This window comes from Hippoglossus stenolepis, chromosome 6 (assembly GCF_022539355.2).
Source record: "Hippoglossus stenolepis isolate QCI-W04-F060 chromosome 6, HSTE1.2, whole genome shotgun sequence".
Taxonomy (NCBI): Eukaryota; Metazoa; Chordata; class Actinopteri; order Pleuronectiformes; family Pleuronectidae; genus Hippoglossus; species Hippoglossus stenolepis.
Genome location: NC_061488.1, coordinates 1,164,611 through 1,184,610, shown reverse-complemented (window position 1 = coordinate 1,184,610; position 20,000 = coordinate 1,164,611). Strand labels below are relative to the sequence as shown.

Genomic DNA, 20,000 nt, shown 5'->3' with positions numbered 1-20,000 from the left:
TGTGTGTGTGTGTGAGAGTGTGTGTGTGTCTTCACACATTAGGCACCAGGGTTCTCCCTAAAACTGTAACGGGGGGGGGGGAGAAGCACTTCAAGTGTTTTTCTTTCTCCGTCACTTTGCTGAAAACGTCTTAACTCGGCCGGTGAAGCAGATCTGAGATCAGAATCTGATCCATCATCATGATTTAGAATCTTTAACCTGCCTCAGTGCCTTTGGTACTTCTACAGAAAACCGTTGTCATATCTGGTAATTTAGCGTCGCGTGGTTCCCACTGCAGAACAGAGACATGAGCGTTCCCTGTCCGGTGACATTTAAAAGGCTGAGCCTGATTCTCACTCCACTGTCGTGTTCGGGTGCAAATCGACTGTTGAACCAAGATAAGAAGCAGCTCTGAGGAGAACCCTGTTGCCGGATGTAGGAATGATGATGACCCAACAAAAGACCAGATTCATGACCCTAGTGGTGGGTTATGTGTGTCTCTCTCCAGCAGCAGGTTGTGTTTAAAGAGGACGACCTCCTCGTGATCACCTGCCGCTGCCGCTCGGACAGTTCATGAAGCGCCAGCAAACTCTGTCTCGAGTCTTCGGTCCTTCGCCCGGAGAGTTTGGTCTGATGTGGTGAAGACAAGCTGAGGACAAACCAGAGCCCTGCAGAGCTGGGGCATCCTCATCAGCTCCACGGCGCCACCTGCAGACATTCTGATGCCACCGGATCATCCTGGAGCGTGATGTCCAACACTTAATGAACTGTGTCTACCGTCGGGCTCTGGCCACAGCGTCGTCGGGGGTCGTGGCTTCATGCTCGGACAGGGAGGATAAACAGCTAAAGTCTGATCAGACCCAAAGTCGGGAGGAGAGACGAGGTGTGAGTTTGTTCTCAGGCGGAGGTCAAAGACCAACCGCTGTGTTTGCATGTTGCACACAAAGTGCAGACTCATGGCCGAGGTTCAGCCGAGTCACTGCATCCTGCCGAGTGAAGCAGCCGAAGCAGGGGGGACGTCTCCAGGTGTGAGACGTCTCCAGGTGTGAGACTGAGGACCAGTCCTTCAAGCTGCAGCACACTCAGTGTTCACTGTCCCACCCCGAGTGTCACAGCTTTGACAAGAACACCGAAGCTTCCAAAGAAAAAAGAACGTAAAAGCCAGCGTTGTAATTTTCTTTTAAAGGTTGAATATTTGAAGACTCAACAAACAAGCTTTTATTCTGAAAACCTTGTTCCTAAAGAAATACCGGACTTCCTCCTTTTGTTATAATTTATGCGTCGTTGATGCTGCTTCGTGATCAGAGAATAGAAAAGACAGAGGCGGCCATGGAGGGGGGGGCAGGGTGGTTCGTATCACCCCTCGATTTACCGGGGACAGTCAGGCAGGGCGGGGTCTCGCGGTCGCCCCTGGTTACCTAGAGGAGGGGCTACTGCACTCGGAGGCGGGGCAACAGAACTGATGGGCGATGTCGTCGTCTTCCTCCTCTCTGAGAGAGAGATAGACAAACAGAGACAAAGAGATAGGACAGGAGGACAGGGAGGAGAAGAGGAAGAAGACAGACAGAAAAAGAAAGGACAGGAAAGAAGAGAAGTCTGGTAATGGGTTGTTCAGTTTAAAGCTGCAGTACTGCTCTCGTCCACTAGATGTCAGTGTTTCCACATCTCTAACTGCAGGAGTGACCTCCGGTTTAAGTTTCCAGGAGGAGGTGAAGCAGCGTTCTCCACTCACGGGGAGGACGAGTGAACAGGGAGGGAGGGAAGGAAGGAGAGATGGAAGGATGGAGTGATGGAAGGAAGGAGAGAAGGAAGGAAGGAGGGAAGGAAGGCTGGAGAGAAGGAAGGATGGACAGAAGGAAGGATGGAGAGAAGGAAGGAAGAGGGGAAGGAAGGCTGGAGAGAAGGAAGGATGGACAGAAGGAAGGATGGAGAGAAGGAAGGAAGGAGGGAAGGAAGGCTGGAGAGAAGGAAGGATGGACAGAAGGAAGGATGGAGAGAAGGAAGGCTGGAGAGAAGGAAGGAAGGAGGGAAGGAAGGCTGGAGAGAAGGAAGGATGGACAGAAGGAAGGATGGAGAGAAGGAAGGAAGGAGAGAAGGAAGGAAGGAGAGAAGGAAGGATGGACAGAAGGAAGGATGGAGGGATGATAGTGAGCGGAGGGGTGTACTGACAGGGAAGCCAAGCCTTCGGTCATTTTTAGACAGTTAAATTATATTTATATCTCAAATATAAACGAGAGTTAGAAACGATGAATAATGTAAAAGTCGTGTTTATCATAATGAATAGTTTTGGTTTGATGGTTTTAATTTTCAGTTTTTTCAGTTTGACTTCAAGACATTTTGAGACGTAACCTGATTATGAATCTGTTATTAATCAACATATAGAGGATACATGTGAGTTTAGAGTCAGAGACAGATGAGCTCACTCTGTCATCAGCGTGTTAGTCATCTGGTGAATCCCTCAACTGTCTGTGTGTGTCTGTGTGTGTGTGTGTGTGTGTGTGTGTGTGTGTGTGTGTGTGTGTGTGTGTGTGTGTCGTGTCTGTGTGATGTTGTTTATGCACAACACCCTCTGAAAATCTTCCTCCTCTGCTGATGACGCATCCTCTCTCATCCCTCACACACACACACACACACACACACACACACACACACACACACACACACACACACACACACACACACACACACACACACACACACACACACACACACACACTGTGTTTAAATTTGACTGCAGCACTAATCTGCAGATGAGTTAAATCTTCCTCCTCCGTCACTTTGCAGTGAAAATGTGAAAATCCAAACTTTTCTGTCTGGTTGAAAAATGTCAAACTGGACAAATATCAGATAAATGCTGTATTTGATTAAATTGTTGTTTTGTGCAGATGAGCTCTGACCAATGACTGTAAAACAAATATGGACGACATGACAACTCCACTTAAGTGAAGCCAAAACACTGCGATCGCCCCCTGGTGGCTGGCGGCAGTACAGGTTGTAAACCCTGGCTTCTCCGTGTTAGCAGATGGGACGTGGACCAAACAAAAACATTTCTCACTACAGTCAGAGAATCTGACTCCAAATGACAGGTATCACCACAAGGTGGCAGCATTTGCATTCAAGATACTTCAGCTTCATGTTTGTCTAACAGGAGGAAGTGGAGACATGTCGTCCGGCTTCATATCCTATTCAGTTGATTTAATTACAGTCACTGATCATCATGGTTTCAACACGACAAAGTAAAAAGTGCTGATGACACATCAGTGCACATACTACCTGTCACTTCACAGTAAAAGCCTCCTGTGGGTTTGTTAGTGATAACCTTTTAATTTGAAGCAGCAGCATTATGAAATAGCTTTAGCGGCAGGCAGGATTTGAAAGAGTTCAGGTCTCCCAGTGACACCAGTGTGACGAGCAGCGTGTTCACAGAGACCAACACAGGAACCTATTTAACATTTAAAACAACCTAAGGCTTGATATTAAACTCATTTTCAGTTTTAATAATTCATTTATATCTGAAACTTACTTTAAATTAACATGTTGAGATGATTCAGAAACAAATGTGAAGTTGTGATGAATCCGAAATTCCATAAATCAATTTAAATATTATTATTATAACATTTTTACTAATTTAAGAGTTTATTAGGTTTGTGTTTGTTTTACTCATTTGCCTCTTTATGGATATTTTATTAGTGATTATTATACATTTTTTTAGCACTGAACTGAACATTCAGAATAAAAACTGAAAACATCGAAATCATAACTCAGACTATTTTGTGAATAGAATAAATAGGAGGGTGAGGAGGAAGAGGAGGGTGAGGAGGAGGATGAGGAGGAAGCGGGGGAGGGGAGGGGGCGGAGGAAGAGGGGGGAGGAGGAGGATGAGGAGCGACTGGGGAGGCTGCTTCACTTTCACTGCTGTTTCCTATGTGTGTGAATGGTTGATGGAGACAGTGTGTGTGTGTGTGTGTGTGTGTGGGGGTAGCAGTAAAGAGTCTTGTAGGTGGGGGAGGCAAGGTGTGTGGGTGGGGGGCAGGTGAGGTCGGATGTGAAGCCAAAACGCATTTATATAATTAATATTGATGATATTTTCCCTCCTGGTCGTCCCTGCAGTAAATGAACCTTAAGTTTAAATCACACGTCTCTTTACATGAATCTTTAAAATGCATTTAAACGCCATCGTGCTGCTGATGATGTAACAAAGACGTGTAGAGCAGCTTGACAAAGCTCGGAAGGCTCAAGAAGTTTTCTTTGTAGACATTAAAAATAATAACTTAATTATTACGTTAGAAAGAAAAGCAGCAAATCTTTGGAGTTTCCTTCTAATAAATTAAAACTATATAAAGTATTTTAAGATGTAAATAACGAATCTCTCACAGTAACAAGTTGTTTCTTTATTATAATCAGCAGAATCTTCTCTGTGAGTTGATTCAGTTTTGTCTGTTTGTGTCTCTCAGACTCAAATTGAATTGAATACCTTTTATTTTACTTCATTTATTTTTCGCCGTGGATTCTGTGGAACACTAAAGTCACTATCATATTATTATATGAGTGCGTTTGGGGTCACGACCCTCGGGGACGGGTGGAGTGGACGGAGGCTCTGGAGGAGAGGGGGGGGACTCTGGCCCTTACCTTGCCTGCTCGTGGTGCTTGGCGGGGGGCAGGGCGCAGGGAGGCTTGGGCAGGCGGAGGCGCGCGGGACAGCAGTACTGATGGTAGGTGGCGTGGCTGTTAGGAGGTAGGCTGGAGGAGTAGAGAGAGGAGGAGGAGGAGGTGGAGGAAGGAGTGGTGATGCTAGTAGGGTTGTTGGAGGAACGACAAGAGGTGGTGGTGGTAGAACAGGAGGAATAAGACCTGACAGAGAGAGAGAGAGGGAGAGAGAGAGAGAGAGAGAGAGAGGGAGAGAGAGAGAGAGAGAGAGAGAGAGAGAGGGAGAGAGAGAGAGAGAGAGAGAGAGAGAGAGAGAGAGAGAGAGAGAGAGAGAGAGAGAGAGAGAGAGAGAGAGAGAGAGAGAGAGAAAGAGAGAAAGAGAGAGAGAGAAAGAGAGAGAGAGAGAGAGAGCGAAAGAGAGAGAGAGAGAGAGAGAGAGAGAGAGAGGGAGAGAGAGAGAGAGAGGGAGAGAGAGAGAGAGAGAGAGGGAGAAAAAAGAGAGAAAAATAAAGTCAAGAGAGAAACAGAGAAAGAAAGACAACAACAACAACAGACACGCACACATAAACAAACACCGTTAGCACAGTTAGCATTACAGCACACTGTCAGCACTAGCTTAGCAGCGTTAGCAAACAAATATGGCTCGTAGTGTTAAAGCAAACAGCACATTCAAATCTATCAGCTTTAGCTTAGCACACAATAATCAACAGCAGCATAGCATTAGCACACACAGCTAATAGGTTTAGCCTTTAGTTAGCATGTCTTATCGTGTTAGCGTTACCTTAGCACACAATATTGAAAGCAGCATAGCATTAGCACACACTTTAGCATGTTTTATCGTGTTAGCATTACCTTAGCACACAATGTTAACAGGAGCATTGCATTAGCACACACTTACAGCTTTAGCATGTCTTATCATGTTAGCATTACCATAGCACACAATAATTAACAGCAGCATAGCATAAGCACACGCTTACAGCTTAGCATGTAGTTAGCATGTCTTATCGTGTTAGCATTACCTTAGCACAGAAGCATACAGAAGTTAGTACCAAGTCTAAACTACTCCCACCAGCATACCACATGAACATACAATCACAAGTGTTAGCTTAGCATAGTAGAACACGCAGAACTTTAGCTCAAGGTTAGCGCACAGTCAATCTGAGCGGTTAGCACGAGCAGTTAGCACCACAGCGGTACATGTACAGTGAGTCAGGAGAGGGAGGATGATGCACACATAGACTTTACTGCGTTTTCAGAGAGACAGAGGAAGGACGCTCACGTCCTGCTAACTGTGCTAACTGATTAGCCTCTTGGCTGCTAACGCGTAGCAGTGACAACCGAACGCCACGTGAACGAACGACAGTTAAAGGGCAGGTTTCCGTGCCTGATGATTTCCTGCTGATGTCTGTCACGGGCCTCGCACCAATGACCTTGCAGCTACAGGACGGATCCGCTAACCGCTCACTGAACCCCCCCGCCACTGACTGTCCAATCACTGAGGAGTCGCACTGGGTGCACTGTGAGGTCACGTCTGCTCCTGTCAGCCATTGCTGTGATGAAGCTGGAGATGGGACGCTCCCTATTTATACTCGAGGTCAATGGTCAAAATAATGATTTAATAAATTGTCACAACCAATTAGAACTACGTTAATCACAGCTGGTAGTTTATATGAATTAGGATAAAAAGATTTCAATATTATATCGTTACTGCTTTCTTATATTATAGAACACTTACATACATGTAAAACCAGTACATCAACACTGCACCGTGTAATGTAGTCATAAGCACATACAAGAGTTTATCAATATGTTTGTTAACAAGAAAAACTTCAGCTCAACAAGAAGCTACTGAACAAACAGATAATGAACAACAATATAGAAAAGAGGAACAAAAACATAACTTTAAACTATAGAGCCCGACTCTCACAGACAGCATCTGTGTTTGCTGATATGAAAACTTTTAAGACAAGTTGAAGGAGTTTGTTGTATTTGTGTTTTCTCTTTTTTTAAAGGTATTTAGAATAAAGTTAATGGTTTAACTGTGAGATATCGATCCTCAATTAAACGTCTCTGTCGTGAAGGTTTGATAACGACATCTTAAGACTCATTGACAACGTTTTCAGCAGATATTTAATTGTCTCACTCTCAGATGTCGATGTCAGAATCGAAGCCCAAACATCCATTTGTTAGAAAAAGTCAGAAAACATTGCACCAGCACTTTTATCTGCTTACAGCTATATTACATTGTTATAATCATCATCCTATTACATGTTAATATACTGTTAATAAATACCTGTGACCGAACAGGACACAACATTCTGACTGTTCACAGACACAAAGAAAATCAAGGAACCGCTTAAAGTAAAAGTCAACGGACGTAAACTCTGCTCCCACGTGAAACACAGCTGATCCGCCCGTGAGTGTTTTCCTGTGACCTTAGATTTGACCCCAGCGCCTCGTGTGTTGACACAGTTTTAACAGCTGACATGTGTAACGGAGGATGTGGGAGCGGTGATGTTTGGACTGAGAGCCCAGCTCCGCCCGAGGAGCCGCGTCCACGCCTCAGCGAGCGCAGACCTCATTCCTCACATTTCATCCTGCTGGTTGTGATGTGACGGCTCGCTGGTCTGCGGCACGCTCGCTGTCATTCTGCACGGCTGCAGGCGGGATGTGCGCCACATGAACGCACACTGTGACACGGCGCTGGACATGCAGTGTAAAGCCAGACACACACACACACACACACACACAGACACACACACTGTAACGCCCTGCTGACCCTGGGAGCCGCTACGAGCTGAAGTTGACTGTCGCTGCACTGAACTCATTCACACCACATGATGAATAAAATAATGATAAAAACGGTTGATTTGAGAGAAGTTAAGATCAGATAATCCTTTAGTTTACTGGAACGTTTTTGAGTAAACCTGCTGACAAACCAACCAGTGGAGGTAATAAATCAGAGCGGTGACTAGATTCAAAAGTGAAAAACAAAACCTGGTTGACTCGACGTGTCCATTTCTACAGTTCCTCCCCCTGTCTCCTGTCTCCTGTCTCCTGTCTCCTGTCTCCTGTCTCGTCTTCACTGTGTCGATCAGAATTAGAGGCAGGAATCTAAACTTTCTTTTTTTCATGTGGTCAAATTGCTCACAGATCAGAGACAAAATCAAATATCCTGTGATGAGGGGTCACAGAGAACCGGCGAGCAGACGGTGGGTGGTCCAATGAGATCTGGATCATAAGATCTCTGGTTCCTGCAGGTTAACGTCTCAGGTCTGAGATATTTCACTTGAATTTGAACAATCAACATATTTTCACATTCAACCTGCAGCGGGTCAGAGTGGGCGTGTCCATACGTGGCCCAGGACGTTCAAACAGTGAAAAGACTCGTCAGCGATCAGATCTCAGGTCAGAAAACAGGACTCGATCAGACCTGAACGCATCACTCAGGTCGAGTGTTACTACCAGGTGTGAACGGGGTACACGTGACCCACTCAAAGGTCGGAAACCTCTGGATAACATCTGTCTCTTCGTTTATCTCCCCTTTAAAACACACGTTCTTCCTTCTCTCCCTCCTCAGTAAGAATAAAGCCCCTCCCTCACCCCTCTCCCCCCTCCACTCTGCCTCTATCTTGTATGAGTATGAAGTGAGAGCTTCTCCACTGCAGGAGCCGTTCATTACCATACTGCTACTACACTGCAGAGGGCGAGAGACAGAGGAAATGAGCGAGAGAGAGAGAGGGGCTGCAGGATGTGACACAGGTCAGACGACGATCATCCGTTATTTCACAATCAATAATCAATAGATGCTGATAATTAAGTGCTGCTCTTTAATGACATCATGGTGGAAGTCATTTGTCACTTCAGTCTCACACCTGTCGTGTTGCGACTGTTTAATGTAAATCGACCCAAAGCAGACGAGAGGTTCCTGCCAGCAGAGGGCGCTAAAGATACAAACAATCAGGAAATAGTTATTTAACGACAACTGAGATGATTGACAGGGATATTTTTTGTTTGTTTCTTTTTTGTGAGCCAGACGGACAGCACTGATAATAATAATAATAAATATATCTTAAACTCACCGAACCCAAATCTTAAACTAACGTAGTCTCTTTCACGATCAAGCTTAGTCTCTTGGCCCTTAACACCTCTCTCTCCTTCTCCGTGATCATTTCATCAGTCACTCTCTCTCTCACACACACACACACACACACACACACACACACACACACACACACACACACACACACACACACACACACACACACACACACACACACACACACACACACACACACACACACACCATCTTTATTTATATTCAAGCTAATCAACAAGCTCCTGCTTCCACACAGTGATTCTGCTTTATGTGAAGTCATGAATCCAAAACAGTGTAAATAAAGTTCTGTGACTTTGAACAACAAAGACTTTGAAAAGGTAAAATCAACAGATCAGACATGACTTCACGTACTGAGACATTCAAATATATTCACGTCAACTTTTTCATATCATTAAATAAAATAAAGTTGAACAAAACCTACACAAAGGACTTGTCCCCTCATTACCCATCATCCTCTCTGCCTGTCCTCGGCTAGACTCTGTCAGATTACAGCCCGCTCTAATCTGATTACAATCTCATTAGGTCATCTAATGTCCGCCTGTCGCTGAGTCACTGCCACACACATCACCAGACAGCCTGTCGTAACACATCGCGCGCACACACACACACACACACACACACACACACACACACACACACACACACACATAACACACACAGATTAATCTATGATTTTCCACATCAGGTTGTTTTATCATCACTGTAACGATTCTGAAAAGGAGACTGTGGTACCAGTCGACCCCAACATGAGATACGCTGATATCTTTACACGCATCAGGTCAACAACGGAGTAAAGGCTCATTAATGTGCATTAAAACATCCACTAGAGGGCAGCTCAGAGTCAAACGTTTCTGACGACAAACATATTAACTGTGGAGGAAACTAATATAAGGTCAGAATACAAAATGATAAGTGTGTGTGCAATATATAACAGCTTCATTAGCCCTAACTAAATGAAGAAGAAGATTGTCACTTAGTGTCAGTCATCTGAACGGACATTAATTGACATCAACTCATCAATTAATCATCCAATCAGATGTTATTACTTGTCACCGCTGTGTGACACGATGTATGAGACGGTGACCGGTGGGGAGCGACTGTCACCAGGAGCCAGAGCTGGACTAACCAGACGAGCATCTAGAGACGTAACGAGGGACGGGATGAGACAGAGACAATCCTGAAGAGAATAAACAACCTTAGTTCAATCTGTTGTTCAACAGAACCAGAGAGAGAGAAGCTTGGTTTCTTGAAACCAGAAGTAACCATATATGGAGGAGCAGGGGGTGGAGCCTGACTGAGAGCTCGAGGACACGCCCACCTACACCTGCCATCTGCACCCATTGGACGGTACTAGCTGTCAATCACACCGTGGTATCCCCCCCCACTACATCCAGTGCTTTATGGTCTGTTTGACTCTGAATGATCATAATTCACGAAATGAACATCAGCTGTTTGAAGAAGACTTGAAACTAGAGACTGAGACAGAAACTCCTGAATGTTTCCTGACGTTATAAAGTGAGAAGTCACTTTCTATAGACTTCTATAGAAACTACCAGTGGAGTCGCCCCCTGCTGGTCACTATACACACGTGTACAGGATGCGCATTTGTTTCACTTTCTCGAGTCTTCGTCCCTGTTTTTAAAACACGGTTTTATTTTCGGTCTCTGGTCGTGACTCTTGTATGTTGCAGACACAGACTGAAGTGAGGCAGATTAACACAGAGTCAACTGAGCGAGAGACGCTGCACTTCAGCTGCAGCCGCTCCAGAAAGGAGGCCATGCCAACACTGTTGTTAAGGGCAACCGTTGCAAATGAAGAAATATGTTGTCACGGTAACAAGGACTGCGTGTGTGTGTGTTTTAAATAGATCCTCCACCGCTGCTGCACAAAGGTGATTTACTGTGTCCAATAGCTTACACACACACACACACACACACACACACACACACACACACACACACACACACACACACACACACACACACACACACACACACACACACACACACACACACACACACACGCCGTAAAAAATCTCCATGAAATCTAAATCTATCAAAGCATGAAAATTAGAAATGATTTTAAATTCCAGGCGTCCGTGTGCAGATGGTGTGAAGTGAAGTTAAATTTAGTTCTACTTCTAAAAACAGTTTTGTTGTCCATTGATTTTACGTATTTCCTTATTTAATCGATGACACTGTTTGTGTTACTTTACAAAGCTACATGTTAAAGCTCCGACAAGGAACCTTTCTGTTTCTGTGATTCTGATGGAAATTCAACCTGCTTTATGTGAATAAGGTGAATTCCCTCTGGAGACAGAACGTGAGGAGCTGTAGCTCCGAGCAACAGTGTTTGGAAACGATGTGCATCAGCTGTTGTTAGGGCTAACTGGTTAGCATGCTAACTTCAGCAGAAGCAAAACTAGCTTGGTATGTAAACAGCTGCTAATGCTAACGTTCTTTATTGATGTTTATTTACATCTGTACAAAGTTTTAAAGAATTCTGAGTTTCGTTAGTGAGAAGATCTGAGCAGGAAACTGCATTAAAACCATGTCAGAGAGGGCGTGTTCTTCCTCCCTGGATGAACACACACACGCTCGACACACACACACACACACACACACACACACACACACACACACACACACACACACACACACACACACACACACACACACACACACACACACACACACACACACACAAATAATAAAACACATACACTCACAGACACAGGTGCTGCTGATATTTAACTACAGTGCAGCTCCATTCAACAAGCCTGCGGTACTCAGCACTGCTGCAGCCGACACACACACACACACACACACACACACACACACACACACACACACACACACACACACACACACACACACACACACACACACAGCTTTGTATTGAGTTTATCCGTACTAGGACTTTGTTTGCAGCTGTTTGTTATTTTTGAGAAACTCTTTCCGTTTCCCTCTAGTGGTCAATAAACCAGTTATTTCAGGTTTAGACGTCGAGTCGTCAACTGTTTGGATTGTGATGCCCCCTGGTGGTTGGAAATTACAGAATTTGCATGTTTAAACTGTGTTTGCACTGAGTGGAAGACTCTTAGAGACAACTCCCATGATCCCACGCTGCTTCACCACGTAAACAAACTCCGTCTGTTGTTATTGTTTTTGACAGAATGTTACATAAATAAAATAAATAAATAAAAGTGACGTACATCCCAGAGTGTAATGAACACTGCAGCCTCAAGGGGACGCTCTCTGTGGAGCTCGAGCACCTGACATCAGCTGATCGCTCTGTTGTTACAGGTGAGGAGTTTACATCACTTTGCTGCTGCAGTGACCCAGTTCCCCTGATTCATATTTCAATCTGATCTGATCTGATCTGATCTGATCTGATCTGATCCAACAGCAGATCTCCCTGCTGCCTGGTGAGGCTGAATGGTTCCTGCTCTCCGTCTCCTCCATGTTAAGCGTGGTGTGGAGTGTCGGCTCTAATCAACCAGGTGTGTGTGCACCTGCTGTCGCTGACACATTAAAGTGCTTCTCATTCTGTCAGAACACACGTCTCATCTTTAAAACCACTTTCAGGCTTCGTTCGCTGTAAAGGATTCTTGAAATCATCTGAATCAACGTGTCGCAGCAGCAGCTCCGACACAGGCAGCGAGCAGCAGCTGAGTTTGAGCGTGTTGGTCGTGGTAGAGAGTCAAGAGTTCATCACAATTCATGGACTGTTGTTGAATGTGGTGGAAAAACAAATGAAATACTGACAAACACTTGTGACATTACTATAGATGTAATCAGATTGTTGCTCTACTGCCCCCTATCTTTCCTCCCGCCCGTCGACCTGCACACAGAGTTTGGACTTTTGTCTAATACCATATTAATAAGTGACCGTATTTGTAGGAGCGGGACTTTATTTAGTCCCGACATTCACACACGTAAAAACCAAACTCGTTCGTATGATTACTGATGAGCCTTTCTGTTCCACACGCACAACCGCAGATCTTTAACACGAGGCTGAGACGAGGAGCTCAAACACGATCTCCCCTTCTCGCTCGGAACGTCTCAGCAGCGCCCGACAGTCGCTTGTTTGAGAGCTCGAGACGTTGGAGGCGGGGACAGTGGCTGATGCTCCCCTCCTTTGATTGGTCACTGAGAACGCTCCAGTTCTCGGCCTCGCTCTGATCTTCTCTCATTTTTCTAAATATACAGGTTGCAATGATATAAATAGAAAAAAATTATATATATATCAGAAGATCAAGTTGAAATCAACTAATCAATAATTCACTAACAGTTCTAATGAAATACGACTGGAGGCTGCGTCTGTGTCTGCCCCCCCCCCCCTCATTACTTTCAAACTGATGCTGATAATTATACAGAGAGAAATCATCAGGGAAAATGGACCAGCATGCATTGCAGCTGATTGACAGGTGGAGCGTGACTACAACACTCCTGCTCTCTGTCTCCGCCCACACGCGTGAGCCAACACTCAACACAACAAGCGAACTGATTTCCACAGGCATCATGGGAAATGTAGTAAATTAGTAACTGTGTGACACACATGATGCTATCGACATTCCACAGTGACACAGCTGGCAGCTTTTTTTCCCAGCATGCAGTGCAACGGTCCTCTCGTGTTTTGCAGTAGCGTGGATGGATTACTGGCGATGTCATCAGACCGAGACACAGCAGCAGACATTTTCTAACAACGACACAGGAAAACTGTGCTGCCGCCTCGATACACACACACGCACACACACACACACACACACACACACACACACACACACACACACACACACACACACACACACACGGCCCAGTTTCCAGTGGGCTGTGATACGATCCCTGGTTTGAGGTGTCGAAGTGAGAAGACTGACGACATCAGTGATTCGTTCCTCAAACTGAAGGAGACGTGTAGCAGACGTATGAAAAAGCTTAAACCTCCTGATGTCGACACTGATCCATGAACGTGAGACTGGGTGAAGGTCAGGGGGTCAGTTATTTTACAGAGATGCAGTTCGATCCATATCTATCTTCTATTTCCTGTCTCACATCTGGAGAACCGTTCGTCAGCGTCACACTTGTGTGTTGTTCAGGGTCCAGTGACGTTCAGTGCTGAATTTGATGCGATACAATATTAATAAACTTTGAATAACCAGCGCTCTGTAGCGGCGGCAGCACGGACTCATCAACATACGTCACGTTGTCCATCATGACCACATATTGTCGTTGTTGTTCATTAATACGACAACTTAAGCTAAACTGAATATGAATCCAGCAGCAGGTCTACTACGATTACTGCAGCTCCCTTTTACCTTTTCAGAAAGAAAACCAGCGTCAGCACAGGAAAAGAAAACGTTCCAGACAAACAGGTTTACGACGGACACTGACCTGACGTCCACTAACGCTGGGACTGTTTAAAAATACAAACTTTTTGAATGTAAAATAAAATATTTGAACAGTAACGACCTGTTAAGCTGAAAAAATTCAAATGAGACATATTCTGTTCATCTTTAGGTTGATAATTGTATTCGTGTTTTGAGTGTGTATGACTCTAATGCTGCAGCTCCTCTTTTCAGCCTCTGCTCTTAAACTCAAACATCTCCTCTACGTTTGCTTCTGCAGTTTCTAACTCTGCTGTTCAGTGTAGAGCTGGACAGATGCAGCGTGAAATAAAAGTCACGTCTTTACATCATCCGGCTGCCAGAATATTCTCTGAGCCATCTGTGATCCGCGAGGGCTGCTGCCAAATATCAGCTTTTACAACAGGACTTCACAGGCTGATTAATACGCTTTTATGTAACTAAACGTTTACAAATGAACACGTATTAAAGCACTTCACAGTCAGGTGAACACACACACACACACACACACACACACACACACACACACACACACACACACACACACACACACACACACACACACACACACACACAGTGGATGGGAACAGAATATTCATCTGATTTCAGTGTCATGTTCTCTTCAGGTCGTGTTGAACTTTTGAATTTTTGGAGTGTTATTTTATGTATTTGTTTAAAAATAAACTTTTAACAAAATATTACAAAATAAGAAAAAGGCGTCAAATGCAGCTGTACAACAATTTTTTCCAAAATATATTAGAATAAAGTAGAAAACATTAAACATTATACGAGCCTCAGTGCTAAATAAATGACTTGAGCCAAACTGATTTCTGGTTGAGATGCTGATTCCGATCTATCGACTGACAAATGCATATTTAAAAAAAAATCTAATGTCATTATCATCAATAAAATTGAGAAAATAAACTGCATCTTTTCTGCAGCGTTTATTCTGTAAAATAAATCAATAAATGAGTCAGGTTGGATTCATGACTTCTTAAAGGATGAAGAACCAAAGTCAGAGGTTCGAGGCTCAGGATGATTTACAGCCTCAGAATCAAAGTGTTGGACAAACTGATTTTCAACAACACAAAACTTTTAAGACTCACACAGTGAACAAACAAACTGTGTCTGTTCAAACGATGAAACACTTCATTGGCTTCTTCTTCACAGCGATGGCCGCTGAGGCTCATGGGTATTGTAGTTTCACCATCCAACATATGTTGCTCAGGAACTGACGAGTGCAGGAAAAGCTTATGAGACAGTCATAAACTTTTCTGTGTCTATGATAATAGTTTGGCAGGTTTGGGTCTCGGACACTAAACCAAACAGCCACAAATATGAACCTATAATATCATCAAATCATCAGGAGGTTCCAGTGTTTCTATTCTATAACTTCCTGCTTCGTGCTCACGACTCGTGACTGAGATCCGACGCTCGGACCTGATTCAGTTTGTCACCGAAGAACGACTCCACTGACAAATGTCTGTTTGAAGACTGAAGATGAAAATCTCTCAACATTTTCCTGTTTGATTTATTTTTACTTCACCTAAAACTAAATTTAACACACTCTAATCCCATTGGCTCTCAGACCTGGGGTCCCCAGATGCGAGGTCTGCAGTTGGACGCTCTCGGCCTCAGTCTGTGATGTCATTGCTGATCAGAGCCAATCAGCTTGGAGCGTGAACACGTCTGTGGATGGACGAGCTGCAGCAGAGTGTTCGTGCCGTTATGAACCCGCCTCCTCCTCCGCCTCCTCCTCCTCCTCCTCCTCCTCCTCAGCCTACCGTGCTGTTGCCATGACAGCGCAGCATTTATCCCTCCTCCTGCACCCCCCCAACTCTCCTCCCACCCCCACCGCCACCTTCACCAACACCAGCCGGCTCCATGTCTCATTTTCATGTTGCCAAATTTAACAGACAGACGGAATGACAGAGGAGGGGGGGGGGGATATGTGACGCTGTGCACGATTTACGAATCGAGTGTGTGTGTGTGTGTGTGTGTGTGTGTGTGTGTGTGTCTGTGTGTTTGTGTGTGTGAGCCTTGACATCCAGGTCAGCTGATGATTACACCAACAATGAACAAGACTGATATGATCTCATATATATACACACACACACACACACACACACACACACACACACACACACACACACACACACACACACACACACACACACACACACACAGCTCCAGATGAAGCTAAAATAGAGAAGTGTGTAAAAGCTGCTGGTCCAGTTTTAGTTTGAAAAGTCCGGAGCTGCGTTTTATTCTGGACGAACACAAACTGAGATGTTTGCAAACGATGACGCTCAAACCTCTTGTGATTGGTTCTTTTCAGTCATGACTCGTCTCCTGTCACGTGACAGCGTGGAGAATCAAAGACTTTCTGACCCTGTTGTCTTCTTTATTGTACGATGACACAACTGTTTACATGTGGAGGAGACCAGATGACATGTGACGTGTTCGCTCAGTGCTCAGGTCAGTGTCAGTGGTCATGTGATATGCGTGTTAGTATGGACGCGGATTAAAACTGATACGGAGCCAAAACGTTTTTGTGGAAAATGATTGTTTTAGTTGGAAAACGTTTCAAACAACAGGGTAATAGTGATGAAGCCCGACTGTCGGTAACAGCTTCATCTTGACGTCACTACATCAACCTCAGGTGCTGCAATCGTCACGTGTTGTACTTTCAATATTTTCAATGAATGTTGCAACGTGGCTGTAGTTAAAACATCTGTTTGAACATCTGTATATATTCCACTCACCGAGGAAGCTTTTCATTTTCTGATGTCATAAAACAATGATTTTAAGAAGTAAATCTACTTTTTTGTTACTGCTACTTTACTAAGGAGCCGTACTTCTACTGCCTCCCTTGTTCACGCTCAGTGCCGAACGGTAAGATTCATATTTAATGAGCTGACCAGACTTTAATAAAAGTAGAAGCTACAACACATTCGGGAGTTTGCTGAGAACATACAGTGCATGTTCGTATGAGCCGAGCTCATTAAGAAAAGCTGTGAGTTTATGGTCTGAGCTGTTTCACTGGTGGAAACATGTCGAGCTCAGGAGTTTCATGACAGTCAGCGCTGATGAAGTGGTTTTAACACACACACACACACACACACACACACACACACACACACACACACACACACACACACACACACACCTGGTTCCACAGTGGTGCTGACCGAGCTCATTTACTCTCCTGTTATCGTCATCAGCTGTTTACAAAAACAGGGTCAGAGAGGGGGGGGGCGAAGAGAGTAAGAGAGTAAGAGAGTAAGAGAGAGAGAGACAGAGACAGAGACAGAGAGCAAGAGTAAGAGAGAGACAGAGAGAGGGAGACAGAAAAATACACGTTGACCTTTGACCTCTGAAATCTAATCAGTGGATTTTTTAGTCCAAGGGACAAAACGTGAATAAGTTCCCGACGGCAGAATTGAGATACTGAGTTCACAAAATGAGACGTACGGACGCACAACCCGAAAGCATCGTGCGCCCGGCCACCGGGTGGCGTCACTGCGGAGACAGAAGACAAAGCTAATTCCCCTGAGAAAGAAAGAAACGAGGGATCTTTGCTCTTTTCTTACATCTGAATCCTTCAGATCCGACTCTGTTGACTCCTCCACACCCACACAGTAAAATAACCTCTCTCGCTCTCTCTCTCCCTCTCTCTCTCTCTCTCTTTCTCTAATCCTGGTTGTGGCACCGTCACATTGTGTGTGATATTACCTTTGGTGACTCACACAGAAAACTAATCATCAGTTGCAGTGGAGGAGGAGCTTGTGTTTACAGGCCACATGTGTCAGTGTGTTGTTAAACCCTCAGGTATCCGGTGAACACACAGAAACATGATGTCTTGTACTTGTGTGTCTCTGCTCTGAAACACTGGGCCTCAGGACGGTGAACTCACCGTTTCACCCTTGAATCTTTTATGAAAGTGTTCAAGGATCATATCAGCGTTTTGCATATTTTATTCTGTGTACTTCAGGTAAAACGTCCCTCAGGCTGCTCTGTGTAGAGCCTGGATCTTATTGTGCTGTTCCTGTTGCCGACAACAAAACCTTTAACCTTTGTGTGAATAACTTTGAATCCTGAGTTTAACTTAAGTCTTTAAACTAATTGGCTACTTGTTACTAACCAAGACGATGCCTGCAGCCTGACACAGAAGAAGCTGAGCCCTCATGTATGATGAAGCATTAAGTGAAACATTGACAACTACAGCGCCCCCTTCAGGTGATTCATTTCCTCGTTGGATTAAGTACTTTTTGACTGGTGGTTGACGTTAACAGCTCAACAAACAACTCTCTGGACTTTGACAGATTCATAAAAATGCAGTAAATCGAACCTGTTTTAAACTTTAATGATGGATGAAGGTTTCGTAGTTTGTGCGTAAACACGATTGACACAAGGTGACGTCATATTGTTCTTTTAAACCTGCAAAAGATTCGGACTTGGTGTCTAAAGACCTTTACAGAGAACGTGTTTTAGTATGAAACCTCAGGATGTGAATTACAAACTGTTAACTTGTAAATTTGACAGAACTGCAGTAGTGAGTACAACACCGACACCGACAGTAAGTAAAGTTCCAGGTCGTGTCTGGGTTCTGATACCTAACACCAGTTGCACAACAGCAACATGTCAATAGTGTGTAAAATGCACCATGAATGAAAACTGCTGGAAACCTGTGTATTAAAACATCTACGTGTCAGATTCATCAGCCTCAGCTCACAACACTTCTTCAGACCAAACGTTAAAACTGCTTCCTTATATGTGAGTCTTCTTTTTTTCTCAGTTTTAGCCCGAGGTGCTGCAAGATAAATCTGTGTGAGGGTGTTTTGCATTTTGCTGCATCATGACCTATCAGAAATCAGTCAGAAACCAGTGTAGGCAGCTCTGCAACATGCCGCCATGCCTCTGTGCCATAATCTGCCCCAGTGCAGTGTGGGATTTACTGGCTCACACTCAGCCACTTGACAAGGCAGCAAGCATCTGACAGAACTGTGTGATTTCATAACGAATCAGCCTTATCCTCGCTGCTGTCAGACGCCGTCATTGTTCTCCGCCTGTTACATCAGTCGCCGGCTTGGGTTCAGCTTCTTCTCATGATATCAGCTGCACCTGAACGTCCCATGACTCATGGGATTAGAGGATTTTCTGCCTGAACTTTGATGCGTCTGAAATCTGAACGTCTGAGTCACACTCTGCGAACCTCTGTGCACAATCTGCTTTACTGTTCGGCTGCACTTATGAGAGCTTATAAGACAAAGCAATAGTACTATTAAATCTGTCTCCATGAGTCATCACTGCGTTTCCCCAGCCTCGTTCCTGCAGGTCTGTCGGGAGCTTCTCTACTTCTGTTCTGTATTTGCAGGAGAGGCGGCGGTACCACGGCGGTACGAGCTGTGCAAAGGTTCGAGCACGCAAAGCACAGATCGAGGTTGAGACCATTTCAACTGTTAGCGAGAGCTTCGTCCTTCAAACAGTTTTCCACGGTTGCTTGGCAACAGCAATCGCCATGGCCAGCTCTGTGACCGGTTACAGAGGAGCTGCCTGGTCGACGCATGGGACAACTGCAACGCTGCATCCTGTTGCGCGACACAGCCGCTGTACACAAAGACGCTGCCACAGCGAGGCTCCGTCCTTCTTAACGTTTCCAGATAGGATCCTCTTAAGATCGCGTTGCCAGGCAACAAACCCAATTCCAGCCAGCGAACAGACCGAAAATTTATTCAGAGCAACAAAATTACAACAAAATAAATCCAACCACGAAAGAGGAGGCGACGAAGCTACCTAGTACGTGGTTACCATGGTGACCGGTACAACAAACCACTTCACTGTAACATAAAGCGTGTTTTTTCTTCATAGTCTTATAGAGAACAAACA

General features: G+C 44.7%; 1 protein-coding gene across 2 annotated transcripts in view; it reads right to left on the bottom strand.

Moving 5' to 3' along the window:
* The window catches only part of LOC118111473 (IQ motif and SEC7 domain-containing protein 2), a 30,660-nt gene that overhangs the window by 1,834 nt on the left and 8,826 nt on the right, over positions 1–20,000 (bottom strand). The window contains exons 3-4 of one of the 2 annotated variants that reach the window (XM_035160104.2): positions 4,609–4,830; positions 1–1,469 (exon numbers count right to left, since the gene is read on the bottom strand). The exon at positions 1–1,469 is cut by the window's left edge and continues 1,834 nt beyond it. In XM_035160104.2, coding sequence (XP_035015995.1) covers positions 1,394–1,469; positions 4,609–4,830 — 298 coding nt within the window. In that variant the 3' untranslated portion in view covers positions 1–1,393. The remainder of the gene's footprint in view (positions 1,470–4,608; positions 4,831–20,000) is intronic. The other variant, XM_035160105.2, reaches the window with a different exon arrangement.